Source organism: Pteropus medius, unplaced genomic scaffold, assembly GCF_902729225.1.
Source record: "Pteropus medius unplaced genomic scaffold, Ma_sr-lr_union100, whole genome shotgun sequence".
In the NCBI taxonomy this organism is placed as follows: domain Eukaryota; kingdom Metazoa; phylum Chordata; class Mammalia; order Chiroptera; family Pteropodidae; genus Pteropus; species Pteropus medius.
In genome coordinates, this window is record NW_024342471.1 from 15,388,378 (window position 1) to 15,409,153 (window position 20,776).

At 44.9% G+C, this 20,776-nt stretch overlaps 1 protein-coding gene and 1 pseudogene across 1 annotated transcript; one reads left to right on the forward strand and one right to left on the reverse strand.

Moving 5' to 3' along the window:
* Window positions 1-1,774: 1,774 nt before the first annotated feature.
* Window positions 1,775-7,025, reverse strand: FITM2 (fat storage inducing transmembrane protein 2). Its single transcript, XM_039864386.1, has 2 exons — window positions 6,768-7,025; window positions 1,775-5,154 (listed from the first exon to the last, which is right to left on the reverse strand). The coding sequence occupies exons 1-2, from the start codon at window positions 6,950-6,952 to the stop codon at window positions 4,539-4,541; spliced, it is 801 nt and encodes a 266-aa protein (XP_039720320.1). The 5' UTR covers window positions 6,953-7,025; the 3' UTR covers window positions 1,775-4,538.
* Window positions 7,026-16,125: 9,100 nt separating this feature from the next.
* On the forward strand, window positions 16,126-16,244 carry LOC120604006 (uncharacterized; annotated as a pseudogene).
* The last annotated feature ends 4,532 nt before the right edge of the window (window positions 16,245-20,776 follow it).

Here is a 20,776-nt window from a genome sequence, read left to right on the forward strand (position 1 = left end):
CAGACAGTGTGTACGGAAAGAGCCAGAATTAGAACCCGGGCAGTTTGGCTTGGGGCCACATTTAATCGCCTTGCTCCTCTGCCTTTCTAAGTGCACTAGCTATATATGTCATCATCTCTGCCTGAGCTGTGACAATGTTAGGGCAGGTTGGGGGAACACCCTGCTTCTGACAGCACACTGTTTGGAGTTGTTCATTTCATTGTCTGTGTACAGATAGACAGTAACCTCCCCTAAAGGCACCACGTCTCTTTGAATTAATGCTGTGCCTAGCACAGTGCCTGGTTCACTCAGCTATTGGGGCCGTGAATACTGAATGAGGTGAGGCACTATCATCCCCATCTCACACTTCAGAAACAGGTCGGAGCGACGGACTTGATCGAGGGCACACAGCTGTAGGTTACAGTCAGCACAAACCCGTCTGTCTGCCACCAGGTTACATGCTAAATAGAACACCATTTATTCTTTGTAATGATTGTACTATATTCCTAATACAGAGTTACCATAATTTTTTTAGCCGATTGGCATTTGAGTTCTTGACAATTTTTCACTACTACAAAAAGCTGCAATAAATCTTTGTACCTATCTTTGCCTACTTCTACACACATTTCCATGGCCCAAATCCCTAGACTATTGGGTCTGCACAGTTCAAGTGTGGTTACTACTGCGTTACCACCTAAACAGGTAGTACCAATTTAGCATCCTTCCTCCCCGCAAGGTATGAGAGCACCGATTTTCCATGCTGTGTATGTTCAACGTTTAAACTTGCCGGACTGTGTTAGGGGTTTCTGGGACAATTTATGAAGGTAACTATCCTATACAGCATTTCTCTTAACAGAACCTACTTTCTCCTTAACGACGATCAAAAAATGGTTGGATTTTGGAGACTTTTTAAAAATGCTTCTGAAGTTCATTCCTCTGGGAACTAGGTTCAGCTCTCCACGTCAAGTCCGTGTGAACCTATGCAGTCGGGTCTGAACTACATTGCAGAGAGAAAGCGGGGGGAGGGGGGTTGAAAAAGTGCACCCAGAGTTAGGCTCCTTCATCACTCACTGGGAACCCCGCTGCCGCATCAGCTCCGAGTGGGAGTTTCTTTTCATGTCGTTTCCTAAAATAAAAGTCATAACCAGCTTGGGAAGAATTTTTCATCAAGCAGAACAGAAAAGCAGACTAGAGTAGAAGAGTTGGTGAGATCATCCAGTCCACTACCATTATTTATCAGATAAGGAAATTAAGACTCAGGGATGGTGAATGATTCAAGGGCACGAAGAAAAGCAGAAAAAGCAGGGGCAGAACCCAAGGCATTTAGCTTGCGACAGACACTCCCTGGAGGTGCCAAGCAGGTCAGGCTGACAAATGAGTGGGCGCCAAACGGCACGAAAAAGCCCTCACATGTGTCCAGGCCTCCAGGGCTACGAGGCATTTTCAAAGATGACCTCGTCCAAGTGAACTCTGTAACTGCTCTTCGGTGTTACTTCCATAAGGCTTACCTGTTCTGCTGCCAAGAAAACTGCTCCAAATCAGGCTGATCCAGACCTCAGGACCCTCAGACACGGATACGGTCGAGGGAAGGAGTAAATCAAGCTAAGAAATATATGACTAAACGTATAGTTAGTTTACAGGATTTAGGAGAAAAAGGAAGAGTAACTACAGCCATGAAATACCCTATATATAATAAAGAGCTCAAGAAAGAATTACATTCTCATAAAGTGGGCAGAGCTTTACTGGTTTTGCATTTCCTTAAAGGTATTAGAAAGGAACACACGAAACGCTGGAATGTGGGATTTATCTCCAGTTTACTTAATTTGCTTGTTTACACACACGATCTGTGTGTATATAACAGTGGCAAGAGCCATTCTCTAAATACAATCTGGTACTCAGACTATGACAGATGCACATGGAAAATGAGGCGTCTGTGAATGAACCTCAACATGGAGAGGCAAAACAAGCATGGCAGTATTCTGTGATCACGGATACCTTCAAAAGCCTCTTGTTCAGCACCAGGGACAACAGACACTTTTCAAAAGACAATACAAGACTATTTCAACAGGAGACTCAGACCCCAAATGACACTCAAAAGGTGTTAATTTCCCTGTCTGCTCTGGAGGAGCCAAAAAGTTCTTAAGGCTTAGTCAAGAAAAAGTGGGTGGGGGATTACTGCCTGCTAAGCACATGGCGGGGGGGCATTTTGCATGCATCATGTCCCTTCATCCTAACAGCATCACCTCCATTTGATAGATGGGGAAAATGAGGCTTGCCCATGGGCAGACAGCTCTCAGGAGTGGTGCCAAGATTTGAACCCACATTTCACGTTTGCCTAAGCCCAAACTCTTCCAGCTCTGCCATGCTGTCTCAAATAGGGACAGAGGGCATGTTCTCAAGAGAAAGGCAAGGGTGCTAAGAATGAACAAGAAATGGTGGAAGATGGATCAATGTGCGAGGCTCAGGAAAGGACACTTTCTGCAGAGTTAACTGAATGCTGAGCCTGAATCAGACCCAATGAGAGAAATGTCTAGAGAATTAATTGTGACAAATGAACTCCTGGAGTCATCCTGTGCTTGTTGCCTTTTGGTGCTGACCATGAAACTTAGGAGAGATTTCGATCCCTAAAACGAGCTCTTGCCACCTACCCCACACCCACTTCCACCCCACTTCCACTCCAGAGGGCGAAAAAAAAAACACAAAAATCATGAGGCCATCATATCATGCCAATGCTCCCAAAGCACCATGGTGACACCTCCGAAATCTCATTGCCGGTGTTTCTGCCACCTTCTTTGGGTACAAGGTATCATGCCTCACTTTGATCAATATCAGGTAACTTACAGCTCAACTGGATACAGAGGATACAAACTACATATTTTAAATACATCTTTATATGAGATATAATGTACCTTGAAAGTTTTCCAGAGTTCAAGGAAACAATCTGAGCTTGAATTAAGCCAGTCAAGGGTAGTGCTTATCAGCTAATGCTATTATCAGGCTTGATGAGAGGAAGGGGGAGAGGGGGGCATCAAAGAAGCTCCAAGGATGATTATCCAAAATGCCAGGGACTTGGTTTGAAAGGTTTAAGGAGATGGCCTGGGGGAGGAGCGGGAGTATCTTATCATACAGAATATAAGTGTGCCTCTGGGGACATGGAGGTGACAGGGTTTCTAACCCGTCCCAGCACTGTCACAGTGAAGACCACAGAATGACAAGGTCGGGGACTGAGAAATGCTGCAAAGGGTACAGAAAAGGTTGATTTCAAGACCAGCAGCAAAGGCCCAGGTTTGGTTTGCTTTTGATGGTGGTGCAGCCAAGAGAAGGGTGGGGCCGAAGTCGCCCCACCATTTGATAAGAGTATCTTTGCAAGCAGGTTAGTTTCTTGCTGTCGAAGGCAGTGGAAGACATTTTCTTTTACTTCTGACTTGTCATAATCTTGTCCAAAAGGTAAAAACGCCTTGGGCCACAGCAAACTGATCAATGTACTTATCATATGACTCTGAAGCACTGGTCAGTCTATACCAATATGTGATCAGGAAAGTTTCAGCGCAATTATGCATTTTGTAAAAATTACTGTGACTGAGCTTAAAACTCATCACGTTATTATTAAAATGTCTACTTTCTCTGGTTTCACTCTTAACAGAGAGAACAGCCCCATGAGGTGGAATTGAATACCATGAGTTTGGTTTATAAAAAGTAAGTTAGTGTTCTAAAAAAAACTCAAAGTAATCTACACAAGTGCCAAAGTGCTACAGTGGAGTTGTGAGTTACTTTCACGAGTTTTGTCGACAATGAACAAATGCCATAGTTGTTATTAAAAACTACACAGCATTCACTCAATATAGAAAGGAGAAAAAAGGTAACCTTATTGCTTCAAACGCCAATATATAATAGACAACATGAATGAAAAATTACCAATGTTCATTACATAAAATCATCCAATATTCAGTCTCAGAGGCACTCCAGTTTAACTGTTTTGGTAGCTAGTCACAAGCCGGTTGTAATATTTAACATTCCACGAATGAAACAAATACTAAAACAAGAGAATGTCTTTCAGGCAACGGGTGGTTGTTTTATAAAGAACCCTGCTGGAAATAAATGCTTATGCAAAACTGACCAGAGGGAAACACTATTAAATAACAGCATTAACAGCCATTAAAACAAAAGACAACTCGAGTCAGGGAGAGAACCATGGCCGCAGAGAGGAGTCCTGAGGCCCTGGCCTCCCCTTCGGCCACACAATAGAGGCCTTCCTGATTCTGTCCGCTAACTGAGCCGTAGCTCTGCCCTCTAGAGACAAAAGGGACGGTCCAGATTAAGATCAAGTCTTGCCAGAAACAAAAAGTGCCTGACTGGGAATGGTGGTGCTTGTGACATAGGGTGATGACACTAAGAACAGTCTGGGGACTGAACCTGCTCCCCAGACTACACTGTCACCCACCAAAACTGCCTGGCAAGCTTCCTCTCTGAAGTAGGATCAATAATTTAGTCAAATAACTAAGAAAAATAAGTGAAAAATATATTAGCCATTGTCCTGCTGTTACCCCTTTGTTTCTCTTTTATTTCTTATGACTGTCTTGCTTCAGATTCAAACTAGAGCTCTGGGGAGGAAGTCCTGGGGAAAAAGATTTCAGATACCAAAATCCGTATGTCCCATACCAGCCCAGCAAACCGAACAGGGTGCCAAATACTTTCTGGGACAAGTTATGGAAGTAAACGGCCGTGCACAGAAACATCCACACCCAAATGAAGGTCAGGGAGCCCAGGGCGACGACCAGGGAGGTGATAGCCGTGTGGAGGCAGTGGCTTCGGTCCGTCTTCACCTCATGCAGCACAGCCATCTCTTCCACAATCATGAGGGCACAGAAGGTCAGTAGGAAAGAGTGGCCTGAGATGTCAAAGCCATGCCAAAAGCCTCCTTCCCTGTGGCACTGCTGCTTACTCTGGTGCTCCTTTCTGATCCCCTCCAGGGCTGGTGACTGGTAGCAGCTGCCCGTGTAGTGCTCAACGTTGGAGAAGATGGCTGTGCAGACATACCAGATGGCTGTGCCCACAAGCAGGGTGCTCAGCCGCCGCAGGACCAGGCCAGCCTTGCCTGTCAGGTGGTAGTTGGTGAGGGCAATGAAAGGCAGGAGGAGGCAGAAGGTCCAGGCCCAGGCCACTTTGACAAAATACCTGGCAGAGGAGGAAAGTGGAAGTGAAGAGAAGGGGACATGGTCACACTCACACAACTAGCAAGCACGGCTTAAACCAAGGTGTGCCAGCCCCAAAGCCCATGCTTTCTCTACAACACAGTTCTTTCCTGCATGGCGGAAATGATCTTGGAACAGAACTTGACCTTATGCTCACAGACCCAGATTCGAATCCTGACTCTGACTTAACTTGTTACCACACCTCTCTAGGCCTCAGTTTCCTCAGTTGCTAAATAGAGCTAAGAGAATCAAATGACTTTTTAAATCCCTTCCAGAGCCAATGATTCACTAGTTCCCTTCCATGAATTAGCATCGAGGCTTGGAACAAAACGCCAGAATCCATGGCTACCAGCAAACAACCGCAACTTGTCTGCCAGGCTACTTGGCTCTCAGCTCGCAAAGGCCAGATAAAGCAGCAGCTGCCTTGTCTGTCTCCCCTGAGCTCATCAAAGGTGGCGGACTTGGGAACCAGCTGCAGTAAACACACATTCAAGAGACTTGGGGCCACTACCACTCTCATAAGCTATTCTTAGCCCAGCCTCCATGGTGGGTGAGGAAGGAAGGTGGGCCAAGGACAGAATGACTCTTTCCTGGGTTCCAAAGCTTTCTCGGACACCATTCAAGTGCCTGCCTAAAATTCTTCCGAGACGAATATGCAAAGATCTTGCCAAAGCCAAGACCTGTCAGGCATTTGATGAAGCTGCTAGAGAGAGAAACCAGGGTTTTAAGTAGATAACCAAAGTCGGGCTGACTTTCAGGAGATGCTGCTGACACTAATTCTAAAAAAGAATCTAGACCCATATCGGGGAAGGTTTTATCTTTCAAAGTGTCCCTTTATCATCGCAACAGTGTTTTTGTGCAATAAACTTAAACCAGGAGTTAAAAAAAAAAAAAGAAAAGAAATAGGAGTGGGTGGAGTTAAGGAGAGGTCTCAAAGGCCCAGCTGGAATTGCTTTCCTGGTCCATAGCCATGAACTTTGAGTGGCTGAGAAAGTCCAAGGAGATGCATGGGAAAGGTCACAGACTGGAGAGTTCTACTCCTCTGTGATTGTCTTGTAGTGGGGTTTCTGTCCGAGGCTGGGACAAGGCTCTCAGAAGTGGGGGAGTGGTGAGAAGGAAGATCTTTCACAGGTAGTGATGGGACAGTCACAGGCTGGAAGTATCAGGCTTATGGTGGAGGCGTGGGGGCTGACGCAGGCAGGCAGGAGGTCCCCAAGGCAGGGCCAACTCCTAACTCCACGAGGAGTTGGGCGGAAGCAGCGACACAGGCTGGTCCATCTCCCCTTCCCACCCGGCACCTCTAGACATACGCGCACACACAAGCGCGCGCGCGCGCGCGCACATTCACACCCCTGCTCGTCACTCCCTGCCCAGTCATGCTCAGGCTGTCTTGTTTGGGTATGCACACACGAACTACTAGTGACACTAGCTATTCTGGGGTCCCTCCGTCGCAACACGCGTGCAGGTACTGTCATGACTGGGAGGCCTTCCCCTTCCAACGACTCGTCCATCAGAGCAGCTAACCCCCAGCTCCCTGGACGAGACGACAGCGGCTCGGCTATGGCAGGGACGGGAGAGAACCCGGGGCGCACTCACACGTTGAGGACGTTGCGCTTGTTGCTGAGATAGCTCTCGGGCAGCGGGGAGAGCTCCTTGAGGAGGGAGCCCGCCAGCATGGAGGTCGCCAGCACCCAGGGCAGGTAGCGTCTCACAGCCGCCCGCACCAGTGTTCCCCTGAGAAACCACGCGCAGCGCTCCAGGTGCTCCATGCCGGACCTCATCGGCCACCGTCCGCCTCCTTGCGCCCTCTCGGCCACCGTTCTGCCCTTCGCCCAGGCCGGCACCACCGCCTCCCTTCGGGCGCATGCGCGGCTCCCGCAAACCCCACCTCTGAGGAACTCTCGCGCTCCCCCTTTTGGCTATTGGTGGTGTCTGCAGCGCGCAGGTCTGGGAACGCCTCCCTCCCTCCTGTGGCTTCTCTCAGTCCCGCCACAAGCGACGCGCACGGAGTGTGGTAGGTTCCAGTCTCAGCCTCTGCGTCTTGCTCTGGTTTGGGAAAGAGCGCTTGTGGGAGTACTTGCTGGAGGTGGAGAAGAAGAAAATGTAGTACTGTGATCCTTAGAGGAGTAGTCACAGCATCCTTTAGCCTCTCTCGGAGACATCTCCGCCTGAGCCTTAGTTTTCTCTTCTGTAAAATGGGGAGACAAAGAATGAACCCTTCCCCCAAATTAGTTTATGAACTAGAGGTTCATTATAGTAATTCAGATATGGGGACATGAGATCAAATTTCATTAGAAAACAAGTGTGTCGAATAATTATTAAATTTAAATTTTAAATTATTTTTACTTTTAAAACACCTATTTGTATTGAGTGAAAATGCTGGAGGGGGCGTGGTTAATGGAGATCACAGGAGGGTGTTGGAGACTCAGTCACTCAGATTATCACAGAGCTAAGTCTTCTCACTCCCTGTCATCGCTGGGTGTCTAATTAAGCATGTCCCAATCTCAAGTCATTGCTTTGCCACTGTATTAGTTCCCTAGGACAGCCATAACAAAGTACCACAAATTCGTTGCCTTAAAACAACAGAAATTTATTCTCTGACAGTTCTGGAGGCCACAAGTCTGCAATCGCACTGTGGACAGGGTTGGTTCCTTCTGGAAGCTCTGAGTGGGAATCCCTGCCATGGCTCTCTCGGAGCCTCTTGACTGCCTGGGCATTCCTTGGCTTGTAGCCGTACAACTCCAGTCTCTGCCTCTGTCTTCACGTGGCCTTCTTTCCTGTGTCTCTGTGTATAGTCTCTCCTTCTGTCTCTTTTCAGGACACTAGTTGTTGGTTTTAGGGGCCATTCTAAAGCCAGGATAATGTCCTCTTGAGATTCTTAATTATATCTGCAAAGATCTTATTTCCAAATAAGGTCACATTCCCAGGTACTAGGGGTTGGGACTTCAACATACCCTTTGGGAGTCACCATTCAACCCATTACAGCCACCTTAACTGCTTTTGCTATGTCCATATACCAGTACTGTTATTTACTAAACATTCTTCTTTAATCAACATACATTAAAATTTAAATACCTACTAAATAGCCTCCTAGGCAAAAATATCTATGGAATCATGGATTCTGTGTGCCAGTTATATTTCTTCTATTACAATAAAACATTTCTATCGAAATGTTCATCATCCTTACTTGCCTTAAATAATCTCATGTACCCATACCAAGGATAGCTGCCACCCTTTGGGAAATAGTGGCCTGATTTATGCCTATAATGGACCGATGTTTAAATTCCCCATGTACAGAATGAATCAATAAACTAATGAGCATAAAAGTATTAATTCCTTAAAACTATCTCAAGATGATTTCTATATCTGTAAATTGCATTTATATGATCCGAGTTCTTATGTAGCAAGATGTCTCTAGGCCTTCAAAAAGTTAGGTTTAAAAAATAAAATTTAGTGATGATTATATCAGTTTGTCTTTTTATGATTGGGAATAAAAACTACACAGCCAGAAATTGTGAAGGTAGCTTATAAATAGTATCTGAAACTATCAGTATTCCCTGAAGATTGTCAGGTATAAGTTGTTGTTACTCTCCCTAGCAAGCTGCATAACAAGAGCAGGGAATAGATTGGACATTATTAGTCAGTTGGTTCCTCCAGTGAAAATCCAGATGCTGATCTTCCACCCCCGCAAAAAAGGGAAAGAATGATGACAGAAATTCTAGACATCACTTAGAGAAACTATCAAAAATGTACCTCCTGAATGTTTTAGGATTTGTATTTCTGTTGAAAGAAAATGGGTTTCTTCCATTTGAGACTAAACAACTTCATCCCTGGATTTCTGAAGACTGGGTTAAACACAGACCTGAAAAATTGTAGGTAGCTAGAGAAGTTTTCATCTTTTTTTTTAAACTTCAACCCATATTAGGAAATACATACGTATATTGTGAGTTTAACGGTATGCTGGAGCCAACTCATACAGGCCTGTGAGAGTAGATTGTTCAATTTTCAAGACTTTGTGTTTGATTGTTAAACATGGCCATTATTAAAAATTATACAGACTAACAAACTCAAAATAATTACTTAAAACTTTTCATTTTCCAATTAATTTACTATATTTTATTATCTATGCTCTCAGGGTTACTTATATCTATTGTATCTGTAGTATGCTACTGAACAACTCTTCCCACCTCCATGTTCGGCGACACCACCTTGATAGCCTGACATCAGGGAAATTGGCAAGTGCTATAAATCAGGGCCTTATTAGATTGGAATGCAACTCCATTTGTCAAAACATGGTTGAATTGAAACTATAGGTTGGCTATGGATAAAAGAGTCCAGCAAAAATCAATTAAAGCATTCTATGAGAATTATTTTACTATATAAAATTTACGCAATTAAGGGTATTCATATATTTCATTATTTGTAAATTATGTGCTATACATTATATTAAGAAAAGTTTATAATAAATTTATGTGCATATATAATATACATTTTTCTCTAGAGAACTAGTTGTTAAACATTTATCAACAAATCACTGATTGTGATTCAGTACACACATAAAAATACATATGTAGCAACTAAGTAAAATATATATGCCGATAGATAAATATAGCTATAAATATGGCTTTTTGACAGTTCATGACAGAATTTGCCTCTCCTCTGTGTAAGGCATTCTGATATTGTCTGCCCAATTATAAATTCAATTAAAAAGGCTGGTTATGTCACACTGAATTGATTTTACAACTCACTAAAGGGTAGGAATCTATAGTTTGAAGAAAACGACACTAGATTTTAAGGCGTTGTAGGGTGATGCTCCACTCTTGCCCACCAGAGGGTGATACAGGACCATAAATTTCAGGGCCAGCCCTGCCCAAGACTGCAGTGGTACCACCTAGTTGTTGGTTCTCATTCCTTCATTTATCTGTTCAACAAATATTTGTTAGAAGTATATGGTCTCAGTCCTCAAGGAACTTAAACGCTAGTGAGGGTGATAATCATTCATTTATTCAGCCAACCAACATTTATTAACTACTATATGCATCAGGCATTGGACTAGATGTTAGGACCTCCCATGTTTGGATAGGTGGGTTTCCTTAATAACTGCAGATTCAGCACTCTTTAAAAACACAATTTTCCAGATTTGAGGCAGAACGTACACATTGAGGCTGGACCATCTTGTCAAACCAGAGAGCAAGGAAGCCATAAGCCTATCAAGGACTGGTAAGTTCATTTCAGGAGAGCACAGGAGCCAATAGAAAGGCTCCCACAGGCCAAAGATGGGAAAATTTGAGCATAAATAATAATTACAATGGATGGAAACAAACACATATGTTTAAATCCATGAGTTCATAAGGGTACTTTAAAAAGTAATGGACACCTTTGAAGGAATCAACTGATTATTTTGAAAGCGAGTAAATGAAAGAAGCGAGCATTTTTCCTGGCTCTCCTATGGGAACTGAAGAGTAGAGAGTTTCTTGTTAAAGAAATATCTCAAGTAATAAACGATAAGTTAGAATATCACCTTAGGTAACATAAAAGTAAAAATGTTAGTTTGAAATATTAGTGAATCAGATTCATTAAAGAAGAGAGTCAGTTTGCAGATATTCATAAAGAGAAAGTTTAATAAATACTGAGCAGCACTTTTCATTAAATCTCTAAAAATCCATCACTTAAGATTTAAAAATTTTAAATTGAATTATCATAATTTTGACCTTTTGCTGTTAAGGGTGGAAAATTTTCAAGTGAGCAAACTAGCTAAGTCAGCTACAGGGAAGAAATATCTTTAGATATCAGAAGTTGTCCTACTTGCTTGTGTGTGGTTTAGGAAGTGTATTGTATAAAATATGTAGATGGCCAATGTCTGCTTCTGTAATCCATTTACTTGTTAATTAAGGGTGTTGTTCTGGGCAAAGATATGCTAAAAGCCAACTTCCACTTCTGTAATCTGCTGGCTTGTTCAGGAGACCACCAGGATATGGTCTTGAGCTTTATCAGCTGCCTGCTCTGAAAGCTCGGGGCTGATCTCCTCTAGCCCTGCGTGGTAGAGAGTCAGTCGCCGGCCGGCTAATAACGGCTCATAATTAATCTCAATTGGCTCCGTGGGTCTCAGAATCGTTCGCGCCATAACATTGCTCAGAATTTTATATTTTAAGAATCTTAGAGTAGATTTTATAGAAGCACATGGCTTCATGTTTACTACAGAAATGGAGAACCAGAAGCAAAAATGTGTCTGTTACAATAAAGTTACATTTTCTTATTGAATCCTGAATGTAATTTTATAAGCAAACCCTATATGTATGTCACTTTTGTAGCAAGAGTTTGGGGATTATAGAATTTATCTCGAAGGCTGAGTTTCTCTTGGACAAATAACACTCTGCTTTTCAAATTTTTTGAAAATCGCCTTTGTCTTTTTACTTTGATGGCAGTTTAAGTTTTTTGAAAAATATAAAACACTAAAATTTGTGGAATGGTTGCACAGAAATCATCTGAAGTTACAGTTGTGCTTCAGCCAGGCCGAACGTGAATATATATAAACTAAAGATGAAATAAAAGGAAATGTGTTTTTGCTGCCTTATCATAAAGAATTTTTTTCTTTATAACCGCATTACATTTTAATGCCACTGATTCATAAGGTTAAATTCTGCTGGGGTAGAATTTAAAAAGTGAGTATTTCTATTGGAAAAGAGGTCTCTATTTTGACAATGCTCGTGATCTATTTTAAAGTAAATTGAACTGTATCACTTGATTAAATGTCAAAAAATGGAAGGTCTTTATGGATTAGGAGTATCATCAACAGTTCTTTTTTATTTATTTATTTTTTTAACAGTTCTTTTTTTAGATCTACTTTATAATTTTTTTTTTTATTTGTTGATCTTCTGTCTCCCCTACTTGAATATCAGCTCTAGAGGGTAGGGAACATTGCTTGTTGTATTCACTAAGGCATCCCAAGCGTCTAGAACCTTGTCTGGCACCTGCTAAACATGCGAAAAAATATATTTTTTTGTTAAATAAATTAAAGAATCATTATTAATATGCTGATGTAAAGGAAATTATTTTATAATTTAAATTGCTTCTTTGTAAACAGAAGAGAAACAACAGAAAATAATCATTATGAAATTGATTATAAATCACTGTGAAAGGGGTTTTGTGGTCCATCGAGGTTGAAAGATGCTGCCATAGAATGATAACAGGTTAAGAAGAGGATGCTTGCTTGGAGCCGTGAGGAGAGGACCCCTTAGGGACAGGAAGGCTCAGGGAAGAGCTCTTGAAAGAGATGATTTTGATCTAAGCTGAGGTCTGAAGGACTGGCCCAGGGCTGGCCAGAGGAACAGTGGGAAGAGGTCATTCCAGGAAGAGCAACCAGCAGGTGCCCTTTTGTTGGCTAGTGTGTGTGAAATAACTCACTCTGTTCGGCAGGATGGATAGGCAGCCCAGTAATTCTCCCAGCGGGTGGGCCTCTTTGTCTACAGCTCCTGGCCAGCCAGTCAGAAGTATTCATCCCCAGCACCAATTCCTTCCTTCTGAGCTCAGCTCTGCAATGCCTCCCCCATTCTTAACCTCTGGCCACCTCTCTTTCTAGCCAGAGGGGACGACGAGCCACTCCCTGGGGTGAGGCAGTTGAGCAAAGCCAGTGTCTGCCAGAGGCCAGGCTGCTCATTATGTGGGCCCATTTTGGGCACAAGGTCACAAGGTGTAGGAGGGTGGGGATCAAGGAGAGCAGCAGAAGGGGCTGCCGGGGACCCCACACCACACCCAGTGGCCTTGAGGAACCTCCTGCTTCCTCCTCTGGCCACTGTCTCCTGCAGACCCCAGACCCCCTATCTCAGTCACAGGGCTGAGGCCCGGGAGGAGGGAGCCATTGTTGCCTGAAACAGCATTAGAAGAATTAGAAAGAGAAGCAAGGAACTGAGTGTCCCAGTGTCAGCACAGCCGTTACCTATAGGATGGAGGGAGGACAGTGGGATCAGAGGGTTTTTGGGGTGTAGGCAATGTTCTAGTTCATTATCTAGAGGTAGTCACATAGCTGCTTGCTTTAAACCTATCATTAAACTATATATTTTATAAATCTTGTACGTTTGTTACATTTTGTAATTTATGAAATTATATATATATATATATGGAACACCAAACTGGGAATAAAATGCCTGGGTTCTGAAAAGAACCATTGTTTTATTGAGCTTTGAGCCTTCACTAAGTGCTAAGTGCTTCACTGTGCATTTGACCTTGAACAACTGCAGTGGTGTATATATTGATTGAAAAAAATCCTAGTGTAAATGGACCCATGCATTTCAAACCCATGTTGTTCAAGGGCTAATTTTATTTGATTCTTTTCCTCCCCACAACAACCCCACAGGTAGGTACCGTTATTACTCCATTCTATGAATAGAAACACTGAGGCACAGAGAGACTAAGAAAGTGACTTAGCCAAGGTCAGACAGCTAGCAATCCAGCAAAGCTGGGATGTAAACTAGGCTTGGTATGCTCCACCAGGCAGAGTGCTTAACCACTAGCCCACACTGCCTCCAGGTCTGGGAAGTGCCAAAAATAATGGCTAGCACGATCACAGCACTCTGCAAGTTTACCAAGTCACAGTTGATAGGGTTTAGCGGCCGTGTGGTTCCTTGGTTCAGAACACAGACAGACATGGGTTCTAGTCTAGATTCAGAATTTATTACCTGTGTGAACTAGGACAAGTCACTCACTTATCTATTTCCTGACCTGAAAAATGAGGATGATATCATGCTAACTTCATTGCTAGGATAAATAAGTGAAACCTTATTTTACTAAGCATCAGGCATACAGTAGGCGCACAATAGATGGTTACTTCTAAAATAAAGATGCTCATCTTTGGCTGCTCATTGTAGTTTGAGAGAAAGGTAAGACAAAGTGGCACCATCCGCATTTAACAGACGGGAAGTCTGGCTCGGTTCTCACGCCACTAAGGAGCAAAGAGGCGCAGAGGGTCCCACGGGTCCCTTCCCCCCACCCCTGTTGAATTCTTAGGGTCCTGCGCTGGGCTGTGGCCTCAGGGCCCGTGCTCCGCACCCCACGCAGGAATGCGGTGTCCAGGCGGGGGGCGCTGACACGGAGGCTTTTCCGCTCCAGCTGCGCCGGCAGGCGACACAGCAAATTCCGCGGCCACACCTGGCTGTGCAGCTGTCCAGGCTGGACCAGGACAAGGATTCTCTAGTCTTCTGGCCTTTGGCCCCGAGGGCATGGCCTTGACCCCTGATGGCCTCACGTCCTGGACTTCTGGGCCAGGGCGCAGGACCACCAGGTGCGCCATCAAGGTTAAGCCCACCTGGCCCTCCGCACCCTCTCGTTCCCATCCCCCCTCTTTTGGAGGAGCGGGGCTAGACCTCTCCGACACCCGGGAGGATGAGAGGCTCTCTGGCTCAACCCCTGCGAACACCCAGCTCAGAATTCTCAAGGTGAGGAGGAGGGCAGACCTCCTCAGTGACAGCCCCCTGGTTTCAGAGTTCTGGGGGGCCGTGGGAAATCAGCTCCTAGGATGGACTAGGGTGAGGTGTTCTTTCCTGAAGGACTAAGCTCTGGTCTTCTCGACTCACCGGCCTCCCAGCCTCCAGCCTCCACGTCCTGTGCCCAATAAGGCAAAGCACAAAGGATCTCTAGCCCTGCAGTTAGTGTGGCATTCATTCAAGGCCTCCAACCTGCAAGAAATGGCCTCTGCTGACCTCTGAACCCATCTCTCGACACACCTCTTACACTCTCTACCCTTAACTCTTCTCTAACCTGCTTTTCTTCAGTTCTTCAAAGGAACTGAATTTCCCTCAGCCTCATGCTGTTCCCTCTCTGTACTGCTGTCTCTCCCACTCTAATGTCCCAGCTTCTCCTTCCACCTGGCTATTTGATTTGTTTGTTTGTTCGTTTAACCATCACGTATTACTAATATGACTAATGGAGTGTCTTGAAAATTCTTGGGCTTTGCTCTTCTACATGAAATTTATAAGCAGCTCGCCAACTTCTCCCAGAAACGTTGTTGGAATTTTAATTGGGATCATAATTGTATCTACAGATTAAGCTGGTGAGAACTGACAGCACGTAAGTTTACTTATAACGACGGGATGTGAGTCACTGAGGATTCAGAGACAAACTGGACACGGTTCCTTCCCTCAGGAAGCTGCTTTGCTCATGGTCTTTCCTTTTAATTTTATTTCTCTTCATAAGAGAAGATCTTATCGGGCCCATTTTACAGATGAGAAAACTGAGGTTCAGAGAAATTATGTGACTTACCCCGGATCCTATGGGGAGGAAGCAATGGGGCCAAGATCCCCATCCACGTCTGTCTGACTCACAGATCTATCCATCAAGTCATTTTGGTCTGCGGGTTTGGTTTATGTGTGTCTGTTTGTGTGTTTGCACGTAGGGTGTGTTCTCAGGCACCCAGAGTGGAAAAGCATCTATATTTGAAGAGGGATGTGCTGTGGGGTTGAGTGAGAGTGCAGGTGTGTCTGCTCTTCTGGGCAGTGACTTCTATTTGTGCTAATGTCGGGGTCCTTGGCTATGTGTGTACAGTGTTGCGGGTTTTAGTGGGTGTACTGGGCACAGCATTTATGTGTATTGGGTAGGAAGTGTGTGTTGGGGGGACAGGAATGAGATATTTCTGTCGGTGTGTGTGTTTTTTCTTATGTAAGATTTTAATTTTATACTCGTTGAAATAACTCTTTTCAAGATTTTGAAAACCATATGTAACTAAATTTTTTTTATTGAGGTATAAATTAATTTTAAGTGCTGAAATCTTAAATGCTCAACTAGATGGATTTTTACATATGTACACCCATTGTAGTCACCACCCAGATCAAAATATGAGACAGATACAGCATCCTCAGTAGGAGCTTCCTCGTGTCCCCTCTCAGTCAGTAGCCCCCAAAGTAGCCACTGTTCTGACTTTCGTCACCCTAAGTTAGTTTTGCCTGTTCTTGAGCACCTTGTCATCTACAACCATGCCACCCTGAACGTGCCCGATCTCATCTGATCTTGGAAGCTAAGCAGGGTCGGGCCTGGTTAGTACTTGGATGGGAAACCACCTAGGAAGACCAGGTGCTGTGTAGGTGTTTAACAAAGAAAAAGAAAAAGCATCTTGTCAATGGAATTACACAGTTTTTCTGTTTGGGGAGGTTAATAGCTAACATTGAATAAACTTTGCTTTGTATGCAGACACTTTCCACATCTCCCTGAATTTCTCATAATGGCCAAATAAGGTAGCACCTATTTATTGTTCCCAATTTACAGATGAGGAAACTGAGGCTCAGAGAGGGCTCACGGCTTGTCCCAGATCTCCTAGATCCAGGTCACCTATCTGACTCCACAGCTCTGGTCCTTACCCACTAGACCATCCTGCCTCCCTCTGAATACTCTGCCAAAGAGGTGACACGACCATGTGGAGTGAGACCTGGGTGCCCAGAGGTGTTTCTAGGTGTGCTTTATCTTCTGAGGAGTCGGTGTCTCTGAATCTGTGGTGAGACTTCTCCAAACCCCCTCGCTGGGTCAGAAACTACCATCGGCAGCCCAGCCACCGCTGTGCAGTGGAGAAACACCAAGCCACAGGGGGCAAGTCCAGGCTCCCAGACTGACTTGCTTTGTGACTGTGGGCACGTTGCCTCCCTTTCTGAACCTGTTAAAAGATTAAAATCCTCATGCATGGTTAAGGTGGTAACAGATGGAAGGTGTCACTGTATAAAGTACTACTGCTGTTATTTTTTTAAAGAGACTTTTTTTTTTTAAAGGTAAAATAAAACACCAATACAGAAAGTCACATAAAGCAAATGTGAAACCTCATAAGGTGAACCACTTGTAGCCACCAGTCAGATCAGGAAATTGAAGCTTCTCAAATGTCCCACCTCTTTTACAGCCTGACTTTTATGGTTTTCTTTGTTTCTTTATGGTGCTATTGGCCGAGTACACATCCCTCAACAGGAGATTTTAGTCCTGGCTCTATAAAAAATGTGTATCTTTTAAGTCTCTACTGATTCTCCCTCTATCCCTTTGGTTTTCTTACAGTTTGTCTCTTGGAAGAACCCGGAGCATTTGAAGAGTGTGGATCACCGCCGCTATTTTTCGCATGAGTTCCTGTTTTTCACATGTGTTCTTTTCCCTACACCACTTGGGTTTGGAGCGACATAGATCTGGGTTGCAGCCCTGAGTCTGCCAGTTGTTCTGTGACCTTCGACAAGTCACTTAACCTCTCTGAACCTCTTTCCCCAACTAGCAAATGAAAGATGTGACCTAGAAGATTTCTAAGGACCTTCCAATGTTCTCAATCTCCTTTCCCAAGTACCAGGCTCAGGTCCCAGAGTCTCTTCTGAAAAGCAACTTTACGGGGTAAAGATCAGAGAGACCCAGCATTGGAATTCAGTTTCCACTGGGACTAGCTGTGTGAACTTGGGCGAGTTACTTAATTTCTCTGAGTTTCCATTTCCTTGTCTGTAGAATGGGGATCCTGATACCTAACTCATGAAGCTGGAGCAAAGTTTAAATGAGATCATGCCCCCAAAGCATTGAATGCCTGGCATCTTGTATGTGCTAAATAAATGTCGACTCTCATTGTTTTTATTATTAGCTGTTACTATTGCTGACACTTATCGACTGCTTACTCTGTGCCAGGCATTGTGTCAAGTGTCTTAAGATGTACTAACTCATTTAATCCTCACGACAGTGCCACTAGGCAGCTTCTTATATAGATGAGTAAACTGAGGCACAGAAGGCTTAAGTAACTTGCCCATGGTTACACAGCAAGTAAGCCATGGAGACGGGTCATAGACCTAAGCTGTCTGTTAGCCACAGAGCTATACGATCTTGAATACTACTTCCATCTATAATAATTTCCTCTTGGCTTATCCAAGCCCAGAGTGAATTTCAGGAAGGGCGAGGTTGGAGCAAAAGCTCAGTCTAGGGTGATAAACTCCAAGGGTGAGAAAGTATTCTTAACCTAAAGTGAGAACCCAGCCAGCATGTTAATCTGGGCTGCCCCTGATTATTTCTTGCCCCTACCTTCCTTCTAACATTTTATCTACTGGAAACTGCCCTAGTCAATGAGGACACTAGAGAAGGTCTCAACTGGTGGAGCTGCCAGGGGTGTCCCTGTGTGTTTGCCACCAGTGCGATTTCTGGGTTCCTGGGCTGTGTGAACATGTAGGGTAGGAGATGGTGATTTTGTCCGTGTGGTTGGACTGTGGGCCTGTACCTTCCTCCAAGCCTGTCTGTCTGTCTCTGTGGAAAGACAGTGTAACTAGCCTACCCAGGTGCCTATCCTACCTCTGCCACCCACTGGATATGTGACCCCAGGCAAATGACTCACCTCTTTGTGCCTCAGTTTCCTCATGTATATAAAAATGGACATGATGACAATAATAGTACTGACCTGATAGGGTTGTTCTGAAGATTGAATGAGCTCATCCACGTAAAGTGCTCAAAACAGGGCTGGGCACTGAGGTAGGAGCAAACATGCACAGCTTTTATGTGTTAGATTTGATTAAATGTGTAAAGGGTGGGTTTCTGCATATTTACACAAGGGCGCCTGAGGGCGAACAGTAGAAAGGATCTGAGGGGCTGGGGGAATGGGCCGTCTCTGTGATTCGTGAGAGGGGGGTGTGCTTGTGTGAGTGCGTGCATGTACGTGTGTGGTATGTGCACAGTGGATGAGTGTGTGCATTCTGTAAATGCGTGAGGATGTTCAGGGCCAGAACCCCACTTACCGCGAAACAAGCTCCAGGCCCTAGGACAAGACACCAAGGCTCCATGTGCCTCGGTACCCTCATCAGTACAATGCATGGGGTTACTACCTCAGAGGCAGCTCTGCGGACAAGTGAATGAATGTAAATGCCAGTTACACGGGAGAAGTTTGTGTTAAGCATTCTGAGAGAATGAGACATAATCATTGATGTTCCCGGGTTCCTAAGTGTCAAGCCATTCTCGTCTTCTTCCCTGGGCTGCAGAGCTCCCCCTGGTGTACCATGGTTCCCGGCTTGCTGGAGGCAGAAGAGTCCTTAGTTTAGTTTCTCTGATGGGGCATCTGAGACCCGGAGAAGGATAGGGACTTGCCCCAGGACATCCAGCATACTGGATAGAGGCAGAGATGGGGGCTGGCTTGAGCCAATCTCTCTTGACCTTCTGGGATGGTGGGAAAGCCCTGCAGAGGTCAGGGGCGGCAGCCCCCACTCCTCACTGCCTGCCTACCCCACCTCCCCCAGTGTTCAGCCTGGGCTGAGGGAAGCTGCTCTAGCCGAAAGGTGTGTGCTTTGGCAGCAGGCTCTGTCTGGGCCATGGAGGCGGAGGCCGGGTGGCTGCCCGGGGTGAGAATTCCATGTGTTTGGGGAGGACCCCACTCGGGGGCCCGGTCCCAGTCTCCAGCCCTGCATCACCACCTGATTCTGCCTGGGTACTCTCAGAGGTCACTGGAGGAGGAGGCTGATCGCTGACAGATGTGTCTACTTTGTTTTTTTATATAATATCTATCTTGTAAGTCTACCCCCCTCATTACAAAAGTATTACTTCTTATTTGTGGAGAACACAATTAGTCAGAGAGGAGAAAATTAAACTTTCTTAACCCAGAAGGACAGCAACTCAAGAAGCTTTGAAACAAACATACACACCTGCATGCTCATCATATATACACACCAGCATGATCATGCATGTATCAGTACACATATATATATGACACACAAACCATCATAAGCAATGCATATACACGTGTGCTTACCGACACATAACATATAAGCACATACATGCTTGTGCAAGTACACACAGTGTGCCAGACACTTTCCGAGTGCTCCACAAATGTTAACTTATTTAATGTGTGCAACAATGCTCTAGGTAGGTCCCATTATGACTCACATTTTACAGATGAAACACAAAATGGTTGAGTGACTTGCCCAAGTTACTCAGTTAGTGAGCGAAAGTATGGAGATTTGAACCCAGATCCATGAACTTAATTAATGAGATGCTATGTGTGAGCTGTATATTAGTGAATATACATACTCCCAGGCTTTCTTCCTGTGCATCCATATTGATCTGGTTACAAACATGGCACCCTTTTTACATACTCACAGCCCTGGATCAGACTTGGATTTGAATCCTGGCTCGATTGTGGACAGGCTGGCATGACTTTGTACTTGTTCCTTCACCTCTCTGGGTCTTGGTGTCTTTATCTGGAAAGTGGGGGGCTATAGTATCTGCTTATGAGAGTTTGCTGAGTTTGTGTGTGCAAAGCACTCAGCCTGGGCCGGGCACATAGCAGATGCTCATGAGATGGGGTCATGTTAACTAACTGCCTGCTCTGAGGCCAGAGGGCTTCGTAGGGAAAACAGAGAATACTCGCTGAAGCAAGGTGGCCTTAATATGCTGGGGTCTAGGAGGCAGAGAGAAACGTCCGGATCTGGAGTCTTCTAAGGGGAGTGGTATTTCCCCCTGGAATCCCTGCCAGTGCCACATCCCTGTCCTGACCGGTAAGTCTAGCCCCAGCCCTGCGTGCTCCAGGTGGAAGTGGGAACAGCAGAGGCTCAAGAGGGCGGGAGAGGAAAGCCCACAAATGGGCAGTGGGCGGAACCTCCTGTCCAAGTCCGGCCTGGCCGAAAGGGGAGGGGGCT